At 40.5% G+C, this 22891-nt stretch overlaps 2 protein-coding genes across 10 annotated transcripts in view; one reads left to right on the top strand and one right to left on the bottom strand.

Annotated features, from left to right (window-relative positions):
• Nucleotides 1-1218: 1218 nt before the first annotated feature.
• Nucleotides 1219-22891, top strand: part of LOC114427044 (probable palmitoyltransferase ZDHHC14) — a 33991-nt gene continuing 12318 nt past the window's right edge. For 3 of the 8 annotated variants that reach the window (XM_028394755.1, XM_028394760.1, XM_028394761.1), the window contains exons 1-4: nt 1220-1760; nt 2376-2655; nt 11533-11693; nt 21889-22041. In XM_028394755.1, the coding sequence (XP_028250556.1) occupies nt 2414-2655; nt 11533-11693; nt 21889-22041 (556 nt within the window). In that variant the 5' untranslated portion in view covers nt 1220-1760; nt 2376-2413. Of the gene's footprint in view, nt 1761-1934; nt 2128-2375; nt 2656-11532; nt 11694-21888; nt 22042-22891 lie in introns of those variants that run through there. The other 5 variants (XM_028394758.1, XM_028394757.1, XM_028394762.1 and 2 more) reach the window with 3 other exon arrangements.
• LOC114427046 (gamma-crystallin M3-like) lies at nt 12800-21440 on the bottom strand. 2 transcript variants are annotated; one of them, XM_028394763.1, is made up of 3 exons: nt 21426-21440; nt 13165-13407; nt 12800-13078 (listed from the first exon to the last, which is right to left on the bottom strand). In XM_028394763.1, the coding sequence occupies exons 1-3, from the start codon at nt 21438-21440 to the stop codon at nt 12800-12802; spliced, it is 537 nt and encodes a 178-aa protein (XP_028250564.1). The 2 variants fall into 2 exon arrangements, with proteins under 2 accessions (XP_028250564.1, XP_028250565.1); XM_028394764.1 differs by lacking the exon at nt 21426-21440 and adding an exon at nt 13485-13526.

The raw sequence follows: 22891 nt of genomic DNA, 5'->3' as shown, positions 1-22891 counted from the left end.
CACATGTCATGCTGCCTAACAAGCCCCGCTGTTAAGGAATTAGTCTGGAAGGCTTACAGATCATTAGCAATCATTAAAAACGTCCACAGCTTTCCAGCAGATTAAGTGTAGCATGTGCCACTTGGTCCCTTCACATGCCAGCTCTCAGCTGACTCACCGCACAAGCATCTTACAGTACAGCATATGACCACATGCTTTATTGTATGAAGTACTGTGATTTTGTGTTTTCCAATCTGATAAGTGATACCTGAAATCCAAATCAACCTATCACAGATCAAAAACATAGGCACAACATCAAAGTAGAGTGTGCATACATGTTTCCCCTCTGTGCATGGTGTTTGATTAAGTCCTCTCAGATTACATGAAAAGCTGCCAGACTTCTTTTCAGAGAAAGTGGATAATTGCGTGGCTGTGGGAGTGAATGAGCTAAACCGCCTGAGTGACTTCAGAGCTTGATGAGGAGGTGTGTGTGTGTGTGTATGTGTGTGTAGGTGTTAAGAAGAGGACAGATGACAGAGGAACTGTAGGCTGATGATGCAATCATCCTGCACTGAAAGAGCTCAACAGGAACTTGCATGATCAGTGAACTGTACTTGGCATGGGAGTGGGTGCATGAGCACACCGCTGCCTTTCCTTAAAACTTTTCCTTCAGAAGATTTCTTTTGTCTTTATTTTTTTATTTTTGCAGGTCATTAAAAGGGCATCATACCAATCCAGGCCCTGGGGGGCACACATATACCTGTAGTGTCTGGTTGAGTTTGGGGGTTCCATTATAAAAAGGGGACCAGACATGGCATACTGATACATGACACATAAAACCTATGAATTTACCCTCTTTCAGACGCCCTGTAAACAATATTAAAATTATTATGAGAAGGGCAAATTATGACTGAGATACATGTGATTTTTTTTTTTTTTTTTTGCAGTACAGCATTTGGACACCACAAAACCATTGTCTGATGTCCACAGGATGTAAATGCATAACGTAGATATGATGAAAGAAGAATCAAATAAAATGATTATAAGTACAAAGCTTTCTTAACTCAGAGCAGTGCATTCACTGAGATAATATTATTATAATATGCCCACCCCGGCCCTCCCTGTATGCGCCCCTGCTTTCTGGGATTTCCCCCCCCAAATGGACGTCTAGAAGTCCCAGGACCCCGCTTTGGGAACCCCTTTAACAGCTCGTCCTCCTCTTGGAGCTCCTCAGTCAACAGTGACTTCAATCTCGGTTGGAGGGGGAGGAGCAGGCTGAGAGGCTCTGCTTTTGCTCCCATGTTGATGTTTGTTGTTTGCGAGGGTGGCAGCACTGTGAGTGTGAAGAGAGGGACAATGTGAACAGGAGGGTTGTCGAGTGGCCTGCCTGCACGCTTATTGGAGGAAAACTGCAACTTTTTTCCCAAAATACGAGGCGGAGTGGTGATTATTCGCTGATGATCGTTGGCCATATGGCTCTGAGGTCCTCCTCGGTTCGTGTTGTGCGCAAATACGCGTAGTGTCTTTCTGAACGTGGGCCAGTCAGGATGCTGGAGCTCGCCTGAGAGCACCCCGCCGTGTGGTCTCCTCTCTGGATTTCCCTTCCCTTTTCACACCAAGTTCTTTTTCTGCGGCGAGCTGATTTTAAGCTTATTTGTTTTCCCTCAAACTTCTAAAAATGGTGTTCTCCGCTTTGTCCTCGGCTCGTAACAAACCTGGATAACGAAAGGAGTAGCTGCGTGACAACACCCCAACACGACGACCAGCGTTACTTTCCTTCGGTAAGGCAGCGCTTCATCAACCCGCTTCAGCGGGTAGACCAGAGGCACACAGCCGGGATGTGAAGCCCTGGTGCGCGGAACGTTATGAGCCTGACTTCGCAGTCAAAGAGTGCACGCAAACCTCGTTCGTAGCTTCTTTTTTAGAGGGGGAGTGAAAAGTAAAATAGTCAAGTGCGTGCTTGTTGTTATGGGGGTGAAGTAAGTGCTCAGAGAGCTAGTCTTTAGTTGCACAAGTTGGCAGACGTGCTAACTTATCAGTGATATCATTAACTTGCTAGCCATGTTAGCCTCAGCAAGGCTTTAGATTTAGCTATCTTGTGCTAGCCAGGTTGCTAGCTAACAAAGGCGCTATTAACATTATGCTATGGTATGTATGAGCTGCCGGTGCAGGTATTTGCCGTATTAACGTTAGTTTAGCTGAGGTTTTACACAGCTCAAGTCGCTGTTGATAACTTATGTAAAAGATGTGAGAGTTAGCTTAGATATGTTTAATAACAGGAAGTGTGTTACACCATTCACAAACTTTTCTTACACCTAACCCGCCCCCCAAAGGGTTTTGTCTAAAAAAGTTTTGATCTTAGCCACTCTGCTAAAGTGAACTTCTTTTCTCCACAGAGGATTTGTTCAGCTCTGGGGATTTTAATCAGCATTTGATGCATCTCGGGGTGTCTGAGTCCATGAGAGAGTGCGAGTACAGCCAAATAAGCACTCGCAGCTCCACACCAATGGAGACACCTTACAAGAAAAAGACTTCAAAGAAGAGGAAGTGGGAGATCTTTCCAGGTCGGAATAAATTTTACTGTGGTGGGAGGATTATGATGGCCAAACAGACAGGGGTTTTCTACCTCACCCTTGTCCTCATTCTAGTGACGTGTGGACTTTTCTTCACCTTTGAGTAAGTATTATTACAAGTGTGTTCAGTCTTCTAGCTGCTGTGTACTTTTGCAAACTTACATTCTGCATTAGGATTTAATTTCAGGGAGAGGAATTTATATACAGGTCAGTTACATCATCTGGATCAGTCTGGAGTGGGTGTATTTCCCATGATTTCCTGAGGGAGATTAAGTACAAGCATAAAAATCTATCTGGACTCTCAGTGATCGTCTGCCACATACTAACAAGAGTTATGGTTTGTTTAGAAAGTTGTGGGTTTCCTGTCTTAATTTGTTTATGGGTTACACATGCCCTCGCAGATGTACTCACCCTAAAAAGGTGTAGGCGGTGTTCAGTATTAGTACCGTGTAGTGACATGCCAGTCCTGCAGTAGGAGTATCCTCAAGCAAAAGGACTAGAGTTAAATATATTTTTAACTGAACTGTGTTTGTGCATCCTAACCATCTGCTTGTGTACTGATACATAATACTATTTTTGTCTATTAATGAAGTGTATGTCTGTCCCTGAGTGTGGCACTTGCACACCCTTAATCACAGTCCCTGTATCCTCAAAGGACCCCTCAGTCTTTCTCCCTCTGGTAGAACAACCTGTAATCAACACATGGCATGTTCCTCTCCACACTACCTCATCCAGCCCTTCATCTTCACCTCATCCCATGTCCTAAAATGGCTCATTGTGACAGATGTGCATGATGCAGCATGTAGACACTGACCCGAGTGCTGCCAGCACACCGTTTCTCTGCTTATTAGCCACAGTGTCATCTATCGTCTCAGAAGCCCCATCTATAAGTAGATAAGAATTCTGCTTTACCAGAGATTTGTTGTTCGATTGGATGGTCTTTATCAGCGTAAAGTGCTGCTCAGCCAAAGAATGCTTAATAGGCAAAACATGTGCAGTGGTGGATGCGTGCTGCTTAGCAGCTGTGCTGTAAAGATAGTCCATGCTTACTGATGTACAGTCATTTTATTGGGTACCAATGTACGGTCTGATACGGTGTAAAAAGTCAGAAGCTTTATATTCTGTTTGTAGTTAGTGTTTGTGTTGAACTCCATTATATTGAATGATGTTTCCAATATTCAGGTCGACTTGTAGAGCAGTGCTCACTGCTCAGCACAATACCACCAACAACTACAAACTCAATAAAACATAAAGTAGTATTGGCACTCATGACCTGTAGTACTAGATTTCATCATTCCACTTGGTTAAACTAACAGGCATTTAAAGTAAAATATCTACCCTGTAAGATTATAAAAGGGCTTGAGCACAGATTCATAGACATTTTTTGCAACAATTAATTGAAAAATAAGGGTCGGACATAACAAAAACTAGTCACTGTTCATGTAGCTAGAACAGTATTTAATAGTAAGTTCAAAAAATAAATGTATCACATGGCACTAATTTAGATGGATTTCTCATCACTTTGGTTTTATTTGTGTTATCTCATACCATTGTCTGTGCACTTTTTTCATATTGCTCTCTGTGTAAAGTCCTTCGGATGCAATCCCACATGTCTATCAGCAGTGACCTCTGGAACATCTACTCTTTCAATACATTGTCACCTCAGCAGAGATACAGACATAACCTGTGACCACAGGGCAAACTGCTGGAGAGGGGGCACTTCAGACTGAAATCCCTATCTATGAAACAATTGAAAAAAAAAACTAAAATGGGAAGTTGACCTACTGGAGTGTCCATCTGAACTTGGATGTTCCTCATGCACCCACATAGAGGATGCCAGATGCTTCCTGATGATACCTCTCCCCCCTCGGACAGCTTTATTTCCTACACTGTGACCAGTCAATGGAACTGAGCTCTGTGTGCTGTCCTCTGTTTGTTGTGACTACAGGGGACATTTTTCAGGAACACCATGCAACCACAAAGCCGCTTTTCAGCTAAGCACTGGTCACCCTGTTCAACTGTCCCCACCCCCAGGCTGGCCGAGTCCTCCTGACTTTCCCCTCTCTCTCTCTTTCTGTCTCCCCCACCCTTATCCCATCAGCTGAAAGGAGACATTTATCGGACAGGGCGGTAGTCAGCAGACCTGCACATTGGGTTCTGTTGTCATTAACTGTAATGTGTTTCGATTAGTTGTGTTTTCCTAACCTCACTCACAGTTGTCAGCATAGTGGATAGGAGCTCCTCCTTCATTCTGCATGGACCTCCTCTGTATGTTGGATAGCCTTTTTAAATTAGGCCATGGTGTGATGACGCCTGCTGTATCTGTTCAAATTGTTCTGATTTGTTGGGTCCAGAAAGAGTCAACAGATGGCGAATGTTTAGGGATGGAGAGATGCACAGTACATTTACCAGAGGTCTTGATACATCTCCATATTTCCTTTTGCTTGTTTTCATTGTCTTTGACTGAGGGGTGCTCAGCCATGCACAATAAACCCTGTTAGTGACCGGCAGACTTTGTTCTGTTTATTATTCTGTTGCTGGCTCCCTCCAGACGCCCATGTGTTCTGTTGTTGCACATGTTGCCTTTCCCTTATGTCTCATAAAAGTTCACTCAGGCAGATGTTGGAAGAGGTATTCTGGGGCACAGTTTTGAGCTGGGTGAAAACAACACACTTTTGCGTTAGTTATATCTGAGCAGGACAAAAGCATAGTTGTAACACTCATTATTGTATGTAGTGCATTGCATTGGATTAGGCTTGGCAAGCAAATGTTACTTGTGTGTTGACATTGAGTAGTGTATCACCTTTACTGAAGTGAAATTAAATGTCTGCATTAATGTGCTTAAAAATCAACTCAGATACACTAATAGCGATGACACAGGTCCTGGCCTAACCACTGGAAGCAATTTGGGGTTTTCGTGACATACCCATTGATAGCTGAACAAAGAATCAAGCTATTGATGCAGTGGTTACTGCACACGCTGCTCTAACTTCTGAGCCATATTAGACCCTTAGTAGTTGTTGAATTGATAAATCTATCAACAGAATATTAGCCAGTAATTTCAGCCAGTAAAACAACAAAGTTGGCATAACAGTGCTGGATTTGTAATATGCTGCCATACACTTGAGTCAACTTCACACTGTCGCTGGGAGCGCACAGTTTTCTGTACAACAGAAACAGTTTTGTGTGGTGTAATTGTTACCCTGATGATCTGGGTAGATGCCTTATTTTGTGCAGACTGTTAATGTCATCTAAAATTTCCACTGTTCTGTTGTAGTATAATTCTCTGGTAAACTTACACTGGTCATTGCACATACTGACGCATTGAAATGCTCAGATATAGGCAATTATTTCCCAATATACAATTCAATACTATAAAATATTCAGGCTTTGTTTCTGCGTGTTTAGTCACGTCTAATTTCCAAGTGAACAGAAGCTGTGTTGAGCTATTTATGTCTCTCTCCTCCATGTATATTGTGCACTCTGTCACCCAGGTGTGCTTTAAAGTTAAGTGATTGGTTTCATTTAAATTAGTGCTCTATTGTACAGACAATCTTGTCTGCAACATTAAAAGTTCAGGGAACACTCACACTCACTTTACCTACCTGCTACGCACACCTTTGTACCACACATTTGTTGTTTTGGCCAATTCTTTTTGGTATGTTAAAGTTTGAATCAACTTGCCAGCTAGCAGTACATGACTGTCTGCCTGTGGGGGCATCTGGGGTACCCCCCACCCCCCCAATCCTTTTTTTTCTTATTTTCACAATGTTCTTGTTGAACATTGTAAATGTAGGCAGCATGCTGGTCCTAAATGAGCATGAGTTAGCTTTTGGAATGTCATAAGGCAAACTATTGTGAAACAGTAGTTGTCCACACAATCTGAACAGTCACACCCAGGCTAGACATGGTTTCCTAGGAAAGAAAAGCATTCTTCTCTAGACAAGTTGTCAAATAACTTGTGGCATTCTAGTTTTAGAAATGGGTTATACACATCAGCAAAAAGAGTATATAGCTCTGGTGTTGCTAGTTATTTTTTAGGTAGGTAAACTAGTAGTACGTTAAACATGTCATACTAGTGTACTGTACATATCAGAGAGATGTGTTTACCGTAGGTTGTTCAAGAAGTCAATGTTTGATGCATCAAATCCAAGAATCATGTCTGGCTGGTTGCTTTTTGCTGTGTTATCCCTCCCCCTGACTAGCTTCAAGCCTTTAATCAACCCTGCAGCCTCTGTTTGTCACACAGCATTTCTGAGCTAGCACATCCATCCCCTGTGCCGGGGGTAATTGAGTGCATGGCACACGTTGAAGGGTTATGCTTGCAGATTTGAAGGGTTCTCGAAAGTATGAATGACCAATGCTGTGCTGTGCACTATTGACATCTGTCTCAAATATGCCAGGAAATCATGATTCCATAGAGCAGTCTCTGCAAAAATGTAACCAATTGCAAAAGCTTGTCATGTTCACTTGTTTCATTGACAAATGACTTGGCCTAAAGCTAAGAGGAGACTCATGTTCTGCCCTTGCCTGCCATCAAAAGTAATCAAAACGTAGTAAAAGACAAAGCTGACAAAGCCTTGATCTATGTAGTCGAGATGAGTAATGAGACTTTAGACTGAAAGGCCAAGTGCTGCAAATGCATTTTTAACACAACATTAAACACATTTTGAACACATATTTGGTAGTGTTGACGATATGTCTGGGTAAACTATTTTTCTACTTAAGCAAGCACACTGAAGAAAGGAGCAGGCCTATATTGCTGTTTATGGTGGATAGACTGTGTTTGAAAGACATTTGTTTAAGATCATAGGATATTGAGTGAAGAAGAAAGAAAATGAGGGTGCGGTTTATCTCAGGTGACGCTGAAAGGACAGCCAGTGAACGGTGCTGAGTAAAGCGAGTGTCACATGGCTACATCAAGCTGAGATGAAAGTCCCAGAAGCTTAACTCCCAGCTGAGTTTTGAAAAACTGGTTGGCATAAGAGGATTTATAGGGAAATGTGATAACGGTAATCTGGTTTGGATTATTGTTGAGATTAGTGCACCCTTTGAGAGGCAAATGAGTTGGGGAACCTCAGGAGACCCTATTGAGGTAGAATGATTACTGTGGTATTGTATTGAAATAATAAGAATATCCCATAATTGCATAGAAGACAATTGCTGAAAGTCACGTATTGCTATGAGACCAGAATTGAACAGGGTGACGGCACTACCAAGTTCAAGTCACAGTCTTTTTGTGTGGTTGCTTTGATTAGCTGGAAAGCATGTAACAGAAAGGTTCACTGTAATTTAATGCAGCAAGATTCACATCTTATCTCACAATCTATTTTAATGAAATGGAAAAATGCCTAAATAATACGTTTAAGGTTTTGCTTTTATTAACAGATCGTATCATGTTTCTTATTATTACCTTGAACGTTTTTTGTAACCACCTCCTGATTGTTGTCGTTGCATTATTGTTTGCCCAGCAGTGACATGGACTAATGGCATTTGTAAGAGCAATTGTATATCATAATGTTTACCTTAGGGATTAGCTGTCATGGTTCTATGCAGTCAGACTGACTTTTGATAGTCAAGCTGACCACTCTTGTAAATGGGGACCTTTTTATTTGTACTCAATTGCTGTGTTAGATCAGCAAGTTATTTTGTTATTATTCTTGTATGATAAGTTTATTTTATTATTGACTGTTCTTTCTGTAAAAAGTTATGTAAAGTACTGTAGAAGGGTAGTAGAGATTTTTGAACTTTGTGAAACAAAGCTAACCTATTGTATAGCTTTAGGCTGACAGGATAAGTGATGTCATTGGTTACGGTGTTTGTTGCAAGTGTCAGATACATGACTGGAAGGTAAGACTAGGATCTTTACATATGAAATGTGTACATATTCTTGTTTTGTCAACACCAAGACCAGGACAGATCTGGTCCACCTAGATCCTTAACTAAAACCTCTTGTGTGGTAACTTAAGTCATTGTCACTAAAATCATACTATACCCAACACTATTCAGTCTTTATCATCCAAATGTGCTATTTAGGCATTTAATAGTGTTGTAATCTGTTTCATCGTGCTGTTTCTATCTTGTCGAATGTCTGATTCTTTTTTTTCTTCTTCCTTGGAGGCTTCAGCTCACTCATGTGGCTGTTTCCAGGGTAACCACATTCCCTTTCGAAATGTACCATGTCTGACATTGGATACTGTTCGTTTCCATGGCAACAAAGCCCCTAAAGTCCCAGTTAAATATAAGATTTGGTAACAAAGACAAATCAAGACATAACTTCAGAAATGTCCAGTTCCTTGTGGATATCTGCTTTTTGCATTTCTGTAAGAAGGGAGTTTGTTAAAATTGTTTTATTGTGTATGTTCAGTTGCTGAAAGGGATTGATTGATTTTGGGGGACATTGTTTTTTGATAGGAATCTAAACCAAGAAAGATGTACCTGTAGCATGTTCAGCCATCTCTGTTGGTCCATGTCCATAGAAAAGGCAGGCTTAATGTTACTTCTATCATCTCTTCACTCTAATGGCTTTGGTGTTTAATCTCTGTCCGATTCTACCGACCTGTCACTTTATATCACACATGACTGCATTTTCATTATGTTCCTTCAGTCTGACACATTAAGACACAGCTTCTGGGGACAGAGGCAGCGGTTTGTGCAGATCTCTCAGCCAGATGGCAAGTTTTGAAATATAATAATGTTTCTATCTATGTTTCTGCGGAAAGGCAGAGCACAGAGTGCTCATTTTTAATTTCAAAATGATGATTTGACACTTCCGGAGGAGGCTTGACTTTGTCATTGATTATTTCAAAACTCTCAAATTTGGCTTTGGGTTCATTGTTACAGATGTTGCACCCTCAGATCCAAAGGTCTGCCAAGCTTTTTACAACTGTAGTGATTTCCAATTAGCACCTCTCATTAGTGGATTCATTAATGTGATGTGTGACCAATCATACTGAACAGAGGCCAATTGTAGATGAAAAGATGTTTGGAAATGACATCAGACTTGGAATTGTCTGGTTTCCTAGGGCAGATGTAAAAAGGCAGTGGCAAGCTGCAAACTGTAGCAATCTAGTCATTGTTGGGAAGAGTTAAGATGTGTAGCTTTTTGCAGGCAAAATGTTTTTTTTAAATGTCATTTTTAATGGCTAAGACCCTGTTTGTACCATTGTTTTATTGATTATTTTAAATGATAAATAAATACTTTTTGTACTTTAAATAATTTAAAAAAGACAAAAAGTTTTGTTAGATGAAACAAACTAGCTTTTCATTAGCTTTACTATAGACCTTGTCTTTTTAGTGTCTGCTTCTCTTGAGATGTTTCTTATAGTGTGTTGAGGAAAATAATATCCTTATCATTTGGCCAGTTAAAATTCCAATGTCCTCAAAATGTGTTCAAGTTGTTGAGATTCTACAGGCTGTAAATGTGGATACTGTGGAAATGTTACGTTTATGATGCGCCCAGGCACGAAAACAAAGAATAAGGCCTTTCTCCACATGCCTATAGTAGTTAGTTCAAAAATTTTTGGCCAAAATTGTCAAAAATCTGCTGCCATTCTTTTATTTGTTTCCTTTGTGGCAGGTGATGCAAACCACCATGTGTTCTGTTCCTTATTTGCTAATGGAAAAGAATGCAATTTATCCAAGGAATATTTCAGTGGTAAAGAGCAACTATGCAAAATCACAGGCATTTTTTTGTTGTAGTATAGAAAAAAAATACATTATGTGCTGGATGGTAACTCTCCACTCTGCCACTTACAAAACACTGAGGGTAAAATGAAAGTCCTAACAGGCTGTGTTACTGTTGATGTTCAGTGTCCTAGTGCATTGTCCTTGCTAACCCTAGACAAATTTTTACTAGAGATATGTTTTGCTGCCCGTTGTTGTCCTTCTTGTAGCCCCCCCCCCTGCTGATGTCCCAGACAACCCAGTGTTATTTTGCTGGGTTCATTCTCACTCCAGATGTAGAGAGCAGCAGGACTGGCCTGTTTCCAGTCACAAAAGTCACAGCTCAGCCATTACCCTGGAAAATGCCATATGTATATTCCTGGTGTATCTTGAAAGCACCTAAAAGTTGTTTTTGCTCTGGTGTTGACCGTCCCCATAAATATGGGTAGCTCATCTCAGACATCTCAGACAGTAGATGTCTGAGATGACAGATGATGCTTAAACACCAGCTGGCACAGATAAAATAAATAAATGCTAAATAGATGCTCTTGCTTCTCTCCAACTCATTGGTGGACCCAAAAGAGGTGAAACTAAATATAGCTTGGCTTGGCTTATCACATTAACTGGTGCTGGCATGGATCAGCGGAAGTAACTGCCCTCCCAAGGTGTCACCATCTGAATACTGCTGCAGTGGTGTGATGGTGATGTCCATTTATTACATCTACCACAAACACCTTAAAAAAACTTTAAAGAAAAAATCCTTAACTGCATATAGTTACCACTACATGTTCATTTAGCTGTCCTTGTCTCAGCAGGTATTCGTTGCTGACCCCAAACTCAATGCAATATACCACAGACTAACAAATTAAATGGGATGTGGCCACCTGTGCCCCACCCCTGTGGGACCAAATGTGATTACTGCAATAACCACCTGCACTGTTAGACATTAAATAGGATTATGCGAAATTGTTTCATTAGAATAGATTACAACACGGGGGACCGACCCTTATATGTGAGTTTGTCTGTTAAGTGCTCTTATCCACTTACTGGTCACTAAGCAGCTGATCTTGAGTGTTATCCTATCCCGAACTTCAGTACTTGTCTCAACTGGCTTCCAGCATTTACACAGATTTTCTGCTGTGTAATAATGTTAAAATTGAAAATGACATCTGTCCTGCAGGCCCTTACCTGATGTTTTTCCAGTAATATTCTAATTGCATGTTGGCTAAATGTCCACAGAGAGATATGTTTATTTTTTTATTTGCTGCTGATTTCTGTTGCTTTCTTCTTATCATCTCTTTCTTGTTCCTACCAGTTGTCCATTTCTAGCGCTGCAGCTGACCCCAGTCATCCCAGTCATAGGAGGTGTGCTGTTTCTATTTGTATTGGGGACACTCCTTAGAACCAGCTTCAGTGACCCTGGGGTGCTGCCCAGAGCTACCCCTGATGAAGCAGCTGACTTGGAGAGGCAGATAGGTAAGACAACATTTCATTTAATACCCTAAAGGCAGAGAAATGTTGCTGTACTTTTCTCTTTGTATTCAAGGTTGCCTGTCATATAACCTGTACTTTTCTCTGGGCAAAGCTTTGTATAGTAGTAATCGAGGGCAGCTATAGAATGGACCTTTACAGCCTCTTAAACAGCGGTAAATTAGCTGCTTGATGTGTCTAGAGTTTGTCTGTGCAGCCGATGGAATTGGGATCAGGCTTCCACTGCATTTTAAGGGTACTCTGCATTTAGGCTGAAGTGAACTTGCTGCTAGGGCTGCTTGATTATGGCAAAAATCATAATCACGATTATTATGATTCAAATGGAAATCACGTATATTAAAAAATGATTATTCATGGAATTGAAAATTGGCTTTTATTGAACTTGAAACGACTAATGTTTACATTACAGCTAAACGCACATATATGCAAATAATACATGAAAATAAATATCAAAAACTATGTGGTGGAGTACTCAATGCCACAATGAACTCTAGAGCAATTTAAACAATCATAGAGTATGATTAGTATATTAATTTTCAATTTAAATGTTTAAATATTATTGTTTTTGAGGCCAAAAGGAGTAACACACTTTGTAACAAAAGCTGGATTAATTAAAACAGCACGCAATAACCTTTCTCCTTTAGAAAACTTTTCAAAATACTAAATGTAGGAGAAACCCTCCGACTCCCTGCAATCTTCCTCATAAAACCTCTTAAATGTTTTGAGCAAGAAACACCAGTCTGTTTACATGGTCTGGCTTTAGAGATGAGCGCAGAGGTGACGATAAGTGGAGCCTGTGCCTGAAGCACTAGAGCCCACGTCCAGCCATTGAGTTCATCCGCCAGTCTTACATTTGAGGCATTGTCTGTGGTAATACAGACAAGGTTCTCCTGCTTTAAATCACACACAGCCTTCACTTACATCAGGCCTTCGTCATGCTAAAGTGCTTTGTGTGTCCCTAAAACCAGCATCCATGCCATATTCTTTTTTATATTACAGCGAGTTATGTTTGTAAGGTGAAAATTAATATGCTTTACAAAAGCCAAAGTAGTGCATAGTTATTTTATTTAGGGGTTTTGAATAGTAAACATTTAATAGAAGGAGTCCATGATGCGCCTCATGCTCATCCACCTCATGCCACTGTATCCCATGTTCATGAAGTTCCTGTACTCTCCAGGCCTCAGGTACATCATCCTGCCTCTGTAGTGGGGCTGCTCGTACATCAGCCAGTGGCCGTCCATCACGTTGCAGGACATGCAGTCATTCATGCGGTAGCGATCCATGATGTTGTCGCAGTCGTCCATCATCTCGTACATCTGACCACCGAAGTTCTCCCTCTCATAGATCCTCATCCTGTAGGATCCTCTGTACTGTAATGTGAAACATAACAGTTTCAGAGTCAGAAGAGTTTTCCACTATAAGCACCTTGTGTGTTATAAATACTAATTACTCTTACCATGGGGATCATACGCCAGGACCTGATGCAGTCCCTCCAGCCCATCATGCTCATGTAGTCGGCGTACTCGCCCCTCCTCATGAACCACTGGTTTCCCATGTAGTTGGTGCGGTCGTAGACCATGAAGCAGCCGCTCTCCACCCTGAAGGAGTGGCACCTGCTCAGGTAGGAGGACATGTCGGAGCAGTCACCCATGCACTCATAGGAACGACCCATGAAGTTCCTGTCCTCGTAGAAGATAATCTGAAAAAAGAGTGAATGGTTAAAGTGTTGTTTTTTAATAAGCAGTCATTTCAGCTTATTAAAAATAGAGTTCGTACCTTGCCCCTCATGTTCATGTCGGTGTTGCTCATGTTGGCTGTGGATGAGTTGTTGCTGTTGCTCCTGAACTGCCTTCCTACCTGGTTTAACCCTTTCCTTTTATACCTGAGCTGCCCTAAAGAAGCACTGCCCCCTCCTATCTGAGAACCCCCGAGTCAGCAACTTACTATAGAGGCCCACAGAATGCCGAGGTTATGTTTTTCAGACACAGGGGACCTCGCAGCCTTTTCTCTCATTACAGAAAGCACTTACAACAATGCCTGTAATACGTGAATAGGGTCCCTCATGAAAGTTTTACTATAGTTAATCGATGAGACTGCCCCATGTGGTCTTCAGGAATAAAAGAATTCTGAAGACACACTGTGTCTGTGTAGCGGTGAAATTTATTCTGCTTTATGAACATCTTGTGCAACTGTAAAACTAGTGCGTGCTGTGTGCTGCTACGTTTACATCACAGGAGAGAATGAGAGCAACACGTGAGCAAGGCATTTGGCACAATAATCGTTTTATGTCGATTATGTTGTTTTCATAATCGTAGGAGGCTAAAATCGAAATTGAAATCGATTTTTTTAATTAATCACCCAGCCCTAGTTGGTGCTAGTGTTTATTTTGCTACAGCTTCTCCAGGCTACCCTATTTGATGTATTACTCTATCTTAAATTGCATTTTGATAACTTCTCAATCTAATTTATGGCGTGAAAGGTAAACTGTTGGTGCATTAGGAGCAACCTCATGCGAGGTAACTGAATTACCATCAGCACAGCACTCACAACAGCTCGCCATGAGTCTGAAAAACACCAGAGTTTGTGATGTGGGTTTAACCTGTTCATGACACTCAAATACTAGCAGATACAAGGACACCACTGGCAACATAGGTAATAAAAGGTTCTAAGCTGTATCTGCTTACTTACAATCACATATAGAACTGCTGCATACACAGCTGTCAAAGACAAGACAGTGTAAAGTGAGTTAAAGTTTGAAAACTTTAAAACCTTAGTGTTTTTCAAGGCCACAATAGCCCATGAGAGACTAAGGATTAAACACAAACCTTACAATCATCAACAATACGACATAGTAGTTACAAATAGGCTTTTATGACTGGCCCGTAGTATCGACCAGTGATGTTCAAACAGGGGCTGGCTCAAAATATTCATATTCATATTAGAGCTATATGAGTTGCACCACGTGAAGCAGAAGATAGAAGTTGTTGATTGTGTCAGATTGCAGTCAGCTTCATCAGGCCTCATGCAGGGGAGGAAGGGAAACAATCCAGAGTACTTTAGACTTGAAAGTATCAGCTCAGTTACTTGGACTCAAGCTGCCCTGTAGCTAAATAGATTATCACCACTTAACTCCAAAGTTTAACTTTCTAATCTCTATTATTAAACCCTCTTTTAAAGTTTTGGAACGTGAAGCTTCTTTTTTTCCCTGCCATGGTCCTTTTCCATGCTTTAGGCCACTAGGGCCTCATTAAACAAACTCTGGACTGGCTTAATTAATCTCATTAAGGGACTTAAAAGCATTTAGGGGGAAGGTACAGTACGGAGAGCAGCAGCCTGAAACAGCATTGTTAAAAGTACCATATTATGTTGGCATGCATTTTTTCAAACAAATTAAAGGTTTAAAGTATGAACAATGTTGACCCAAATACCACATTGCTCCCCCACCGGCTTTTGTGTTGTGCATTTCAAAGCCGCTGGCTGTTTTGTACTAGAATCTCTTGTTCACAGACAAATGATTGTTGCTTTTCATGGTTTGTAGCTGAATTTGTACATGCACAGGTGGTGAATAATCCTTACCCAGTGACATTAACAAGAGAAGGTACTGATGCAACATGTTGTTTACCTTAAATATCAGTTCCAAAGAACAGGTTTAGATTAATGTTGTCAATAGATAACTCACTTAAATCGTTAAATAGTCTCTAAAGTCTATTTCTGAAAGTTCCACATTTAGTCCCAGGCCTGCAACAGACTGCCATAATAGGACCTATTATCTTCTGCTTGAAAGCACCTGGTCTGTAATAGCAAGAGGAGAACTCTTAGAATCAAGCTACTTAGACTAAAAGGTCACCACCCTTTCAGCCAGTAAAAAGTTGTAAAAAAGTATTTTTTGTGCCTGCTGCATGTTCTCAGCTTTACTCACACCTCCCTTCAAATTCTTTAGCTCTTAAAAACTCCTTTTCTCTGTAGTCGCTTTGTCCAGATACTTGCAGTGCTGTTTGGGTCTAGCAATGGCGTGGCAGCTTGATATATAAGACATTAGTGGCACATCTGTTAGCTCTTAACTTGATCATCCAGCCCATCCCAAGTCCCAACAACAATCAGGCCTACAATGTGTTCCAGGAGAAAACACTTGTGCCTGTCTCTTTCTAGCTGTTAACTCCTTACACCATTTGCATTTTGTGTGTGTGTGTCCTGACATTATAAAAACGCATGCAATACAATGTTTATGCTTTTATTTGAAAAATCATGTAAAAGTATTTGTCGTGAGATTCTCATTTCTCTAGACTTTCTCTGCTCCTATGCGTACATGACTCATTCCCAGCAACTTTTTTTTTTTATCTCCTGAGTGACATAGTTCTCGTTCGTTTTTATTTAAAACATCATTTTCATCCAATATGTCCTTATGTAACTGTGCAGACATGGACTCATAATACCAAAGGTCATAATCTAATGTCTCTTTTCTTCTACTTCAGGCTTTGTTTCCTATATGCTCAGTTGCTTATTAGAGTTGGCCGATGTCCCCTTAATTGGCATTTGACGATATATCTAGTGAAATATCATGCTGGACATAATATCAGCACGGCCATTCAAACAGAATAATCAGCATTTCTTGATAGCTGAAGATGAAGTACTAAATTATAATTGGCATATTTAAATGAGTGCATGAAGCACACTAAATCCCTTAGTGTTCCAGCCACCAGTAGTCCAACAAGTTTTGTAATTCTCCGGCAGCTTCATAAATAGATAATGATGTTTTCAAGTGAGAGTGCTACAAGGATCAAGTTCAACACAAATCTTATTGATCTGTTGACTCACACAGCAGAGGACCTAATGTCTACACAACATGATACAGCAACATCTCTCATTTCCCCTGCACTGTAGAACAGAAAGCTTATAGCTAGACCTTCACAGTCATTGTGAGCTGCTTTCTGCACAATGCTTTGAACCTGGTTTGAGTAGGTGACATGAAACATAGCCCGTGTCAAGCAAAATTACATACGACATGTTTCCACAGGTAGCATATGAGTCATAATGCCATGCACGTCATACCTATTCTCAGTGTCTTTGTACTTAACGCTGGATTAAACAGAAATACCTTGTATACCTATTAAGATTTAGATAAAAGTGTGGGGTCAGGGAAAGCAGCACAGCTTGTTGTTTATCTTGTCTTGAAATCAAGATAAGAGTTGATTCTCTTCTGAGTGTGCTGCATTTGATGTCTATGCATGTCTGCCTGCCCGCCCAATATGTCAGGACTAGACAGGCTGGCATCAGTTCAGCTACCATATGCCAAATCCAAAAAAACTCTCTGAAGCATTAATCAGAATGAAAGATGGTCAGAGCTGCCTGTTTCCTTCTTTCTGCCTAATATGGTTCAGAGTAGCTGGTGAATGTCAATAAAGGCCTAGCTGTGTTCCCCTCCACCCCCCACCCCCAGAGCTACCAGCCACACTCAAGGCCAGCAGGGGAAATAGATTTTGGAAGGCTTAGAGCTTTGGCTGCCAGAGGAAGGATGGATACATTGTAGAGGATGCAGTGATATTTAGGAATTTCATGACTGGGTGCTTGACCGCAGTGGTCTGAAATGCATCGATTTTACATTAAATTCTCTAGTATCTGTGTCATAGTTTGCTAAAAGTAGACTGGTGGGAAGTGCGAAATCCGTCAATTTAGTATTCCATTTTTGTATTTGTAATTGGGTGTGTGATAAGTTAAGGGGTCTGAATACTTCTTGAATCAACTGTATGTTCTCTGGGTGGGTGTAGGCCCAGGCATGCAAGTAAAGCCAGGAGTCTTTCAGTGTCTAAACATGCGTGGGTTGAAAATGGCATTAAAGAAATATGATTCACTTCACATGGCATTATGCTCTCACAAAGACCCTGTGCTTGCAATCTTTGATTAATGAAGTATGAATGCCACCCACCTTTTTCTTTGTTTTTTCACTTATGCTTTGTGGTGACTCCCCTGAATCAAGGGTTGTGCACTCTGACTCGTATTGTGGCAAAGTGCAAAATGTCATAACAAACAAGAATTGCACAATCTTTTCTCACCTTTTCCAATCACATTTTATTCTAAGCAAATACTCTTATCACCATACTTGCATAACACTCTAGTCTCTAGAGTCGCTGCTGTTTTGCACACTGTTTTGATTACTTTGTGTTTGTTTTTGTTCCCCAATGAGACATTCCTATTGAAATCTTTGGTTGGGCCTCGTTTTGCCAGTGCCTTTGGCATAAGATTCAGATACGAAATAAACAGCCCATTCCCAGAGAGAGCCCTGTTTTAGCCATTCTCTAAGATGAGAGCCAGCTTAATCACATTAGATACAGCTCTCTTACCCTGTAGCGATAAGACACAGCAAACATGCTTGTTTGATTATAACACCTTGTAGGTCTGCTTGTAGTGTTGAATTTGCTTCTGCTGCAGGCAGATTTGAGACTGTACCATGAATAAGTCAGGGCTCTGTTGATTATGAGCCGATTCTTGTACACCGCCTGTGTCATGGTCAGATTCCCATCTTGGCATTTGTATTGTGTAAATGCTGACAACTGCACTGTCACTAAAACTTACAAAGCTGGCACCACTTAAATTAATTATCATAGACTGTGCAGTTAACAGAGGTGTATTGATTTTGACTGCCAACCCTAGAAATTATGAATATGAAGCCAGAATACACCAGTGACTCAAAGATGTGAAGTCAAGGCCCATTTAGTAGGTTTTTAAAGACAATATGCTGTGTGTGTGTGTGTGTGTGTTTGCCATTGTACTTGACAGTCTGTCTTGTTGTAGAAAAGAATAAAATACCTGGTTTTGACTGACGGTCAATCAGAATTTATTCTGATCCTTAAAATGCTACTGTGACTTACTTTCTCCCTCATCTCTTTATTCAGTGTAGCAAATTGGTAGGTCACATTCATGTTTGACTTCTTTGCTATGGGCTGAAAAAGAAGTAATTGGTGAAAAACTCTATTATGATTTTAAAAAATGTGACATCTTAACTTGTACATGTGTGGAGCACTAGCTCATGGACCTTAAACTGTCCACTTATATCTGACAAAAGTAGATGTCAGACCATGAGAGGCTGTGTAGGCAGCAAGCCTGCAGAAAGCATAAGGATGTGCAGGAGGAATTCCAGTATCTTTCTATGTTAAACTAGTTGTTTACTTCCACAACAGGCTATTAAAAAGTTTCAGTCTCACGTGCTACTTGCATCCCATCACTATGAAAGTATCTTTGATTTCCTTGCTAAAACAAGGTTTTTGTACCCCCTAACATCCTGAACAGTATTGCGTAACATTGGCACAGGTTTATCCATACTCCATAAAACTTAAAGCCTTTATTACAATAAACCATTCTATAAACCATTATCTCATTTTAATCAGATGTGCTGTTAAGAGTTTCTTTACAGTCTCTGAAGAACCTGGGGCAAAGGAACAGTCATCTTTTTTCTCTCTCTCTCTCTCTGTATCTTCTGTCAGTCTTCCTCCACTGTTTACTTGTCCCCAGACCTAAAGTGATATGCACATGAGAAACGCAGACATGATAGTCTGTGGATGATAGAGCTGCAGGGGACAGGAACAGAGGAATGCACAGGAATAGAGCTGCCACTGTGAAGATGATTTACTGGAGCACAATGGAGAAAAAAACAAACTTGTTCAGGAGTAATTATTCAAACATAAATTGATGTGAATATACTTATTATTCACACTCTCTATTTTCTCTCTAAGACATGAAGTAGCAGCAGTGCTTCTTTTTACTCTGTTTTGACATTGTTCAATCTATGACCGTGGCTTCTTTCTCATTGTCATCCTTCACTCGGACAGATGTCACATCTCTCTAGTCAAACTGCTGAACTGAGTCGTGATGTCTTTCCATAGCCTTTCTCAATTAACCACACAGCCAAAGTCTGAAGCAAACGAGTTTTGGCTCAAATAAAATTTAGGGTGTTGATTATTTTATTTTATAAAATTAAGTTGTTGTTTTGTGTGTTTTCGCTTGAGTTGCGCAAGACGGAACATTAGTTAGGTATTTTCACCTTTTCTTCAGACATCACACGGACTTATGTTCTATTTAAATAGCTCTTTACAACAGAAACTGTGCTGCACGAAACACACACATCATGTCATTTTCTTTTGTTTTTGTTTTTTTGTTCTACACTTTTAGTGAGTTTGATTATGCTAGTTTGATGTCAGTGAAAATGTTGGCTATCATCATTGTTTCCACCACACTTTTCCAACAGTGAAATGTTTATCTCCTCCATACACACAACAGGAGAGCAATTAGTTTCCCTTTATAACACCATGTAACACCTAGCACAATCTGGCTGACATTGAACCCTCATTTAACCGTGTGCATGAGGGTGTGTGGGTGTGCTGTGTGTGTCTTCTGTTACATCACTCTTCACGGTACCTGGCCTTATTTTCGTGCTTGAAGCTCTTAGGCCCAGCCTATCTCTCAGTGGGATCTCCCAGTAGACTCTGATGTAAGGCAATGCTTTGACTGCCAGGATGGCTAAGTGTATAAATGGCTTTGTTCAGCAGAAAAGCTAAGTTGACACCACTACTTATACAATGCTTTACTGCAGGCATCTGTGAACAAGTGTAGGGAATGTTGATTGGCTGGTTCAAGTGTACATAAGGTACCACAGACATATGTTGGCTGCAGTTCATTTACAGAAGCTGTGGTATTTATAGCAGAGCTGCTGTGCATAACCCTTTATTACTTGGACAACATTAAATATTTGTATAGTTTTATTAACTAATATGTGGATAGGAGAGCTGATATTGAGCAGAGCCTGTGGCTTTGGAGGCAGTTTGACTTTGTATTGTTGTTGATTGTATCACCAATGCCTTCACATCAGAGTTCTGTTTAGGAGACTGACATGAATGTTTCCCCCTCAGCTGTATACACAGCAAATACTGTGTGATGTGACATAAATATGTCAGCATGTATCTTTCCCTACTTGCCAGCATTTTTTGAGGTGCTTCAAAGAGACTTCCTGTGTTGCTTCAGAAGTACCTTACAGTTGGTTTTCATGGCTTTTTATGCCCAGCTGAAGATTTTTCTGCGAAATGACTAAACAATGGGACGTCTCCTGGTGGTTAAATGCTGTGAAAGGAGAATCACTCTTCGAATTGTTCTCATGCTCTGCTCATTAGTTGTCTCCCTCAATGGAGTCTGTTGTGAGGACAGAGGAATAGGAGCAGTATGCAGTGGTGGGCTCTATAGGCATTGATCACAATAGAGACAAATTCAATAGAAGAGAACTCACTGGCTGCATTTCCTCTGCTCTCCTTTCAAAATGTCAAACACCCACACAAGCCTCCCAGTCCTTACAAACCCCCTCCTCCTCCTCCTCTCTCTAACACACACATACACATAGGACTGTGTTAGCAAGGCTACGAGCTCCTGTGCAAATGATCTCAAAATTATCTTCCTACACATACTGTCTCCTACTCTCAGTGTGCGTGAGAGTGCTTAAAGCCAGCACGACAATAATAGGATACTGGCTCTACCTTTTATGGCTCGAAAATAACTATCATTGCTCTCATCCTTACCAGTTAGCCTGTCATCACTACTGCACTACTCAACCAAAAGCTATTCAATGCCATTTCCAACCTTTTTTCTTTTTTATTGTAGCCTGAGATCTGTGTTAAGTGCATGTTGTATTCCAGACTGTTGTTAACATTGTGTGAACTAGGCTGAAGCTTTAGTGACTTTACCAGCTGACATTTTTATTCAGAATAGATAGGACTGTTATTTGGAGGGTGCTTCTGTCCAATCAGCTGTTCCAAAGATCAGTTCTGGTTGTCAAGTTTGAAGTTAAACTGTGTAGCTTACGTAAGAGAGCTAAAATGGTGGAGCTAATTAAAATGAATGAGCTGTGTGGGTCGTCCATGTCTAGATCTTTTCTATCTCCTGATTTCATCACGTATAAAATCATCATGTATTCATCATGTATAAAATAACTGCAGATCTCTGAAGATTTTATTTTATTGTAACCATGTGGAGGTGCATCAGCATCAAGATAACCTGAACATGCAGATTAATAGGAAGGACTTTTCTGCTACTGGAATATTCATGACACTGTTTATGCATTAATAAACCTACATAATAACAGTATATGTAACACTACAGTGATGAACATAACCGTGTCTTTTTTTCCTCTGATAATCCTCAGATGTGGCTAATGGCAGTACAGGTTACAGGCCTCCTCCCAGGACAAAAGAAGTAGTCATCAATGGCCAGACAGTCAAACTGAAGTATTGCTTTACTTGCAAAATCTTCAGACCACCACGTGCCTCTCACTGCAGCCTCTGTGACAACTGTGTTGGTGAGTGATAATGGCATCTTCTCTTCTGAGGTTACATAAGTTTGGAATTTTGTGACATTTGTGATAAGACTATCCACTTTGTGGTCCATATATATTGTGTTAAAAGCAGACTAATTGGAAATATACAGTACATATTGTAGAGTAGTTACAACAAAAACCGGCATCACAATGGGTGGTTTTTGCTTTTCCTCATAACTACATCCCTGTCTCCTGAGACAAAGCAAAAACCACCACAAGGCAATTACTGAAAGACACAGAAACAAAGACCTGTGTCTGTATCTTTCACATCAGGGGCTTTGTGCTCCTCACCCTTTAGAGTGACAGCTCTGCCTTTGAATGTCTGTTTCCTTGTCAGCAGCAGATCTGAATGCAAACCTGGAGACAAAGACGAGGAAATAGTAAACAGGGAAAAAAATGAGGAGATGGCAAGAAAGAAACAAAAAGATGGAGGGGTAGTGATTTTGACAGTATGTAGAAATGTGCACCTTTTAAATGGATATTCAAAATCTCTGTAGATAGCCTCTTACCAAAAAACACAGGATACATTAAATAGATGTTTGATTTGTGGGATCACAGAAGATATCATAGGCTTTTTCCAGACCAAACATGGTCACAAAGTGGTGTGATCTTATAAGTTTAAATCCTCTGTCATAATTCAAGATCTTGAAGCGGGGCAACTGGACTTCTTAAAGTTCCTTGAAGACGTTTTACTGTTCCTCCAAGCAGCTTTGTATGTTCAGAACTTGTGAAGTTCTTACAAGTTCAGTTGCCTGGCTTCAAGCTCTTGATTGAAAAATGACCTGGATGAATAAGAATCTTCACACACAATATTTAGACTATAATTGTGAGA

The sequence above is a fragment of the Parambassis ranga genome, chromosome 22 (assembly GCF_900634625.1).
Source record: "Parambassis ranga chromosome 22, fParRan2.1, whole genome shotgun sequence".
NCBI classification, from domain to species: Eukaryota; Metazoa; Chordata; class Actinopteri; family Ambassidae; genus Parambassis; species Parambassis ranga.
Note: the sequence above shows the minus strand (reverse complement) of the source record. Positions and strands in the feature narration are given on the sequence as shown.

Bases quoted from the DNA above. Each gene is read 5' to 3' on its own strand.
- LOC114427046 (XM_028394764.1), bottom strand. From the start codon at position 13,517: ATGAGCAACACCGACATGAACATGAGGGGCAAG. The intron at 13,408-13,484 runs GTACGAACTCTA...CTCTTTTTTCAG, and splicing joins ACATGAACATGAGGGGCAAG to ATTATCTTCTACGAGGACAG. The intron at 13,079-13,164 runs GTAAGAGTAATT...TTCACATTACAG, and splicing joins CCTGGCGTATGATCCCCATG to TACAGAGGATCCTACAGGAT.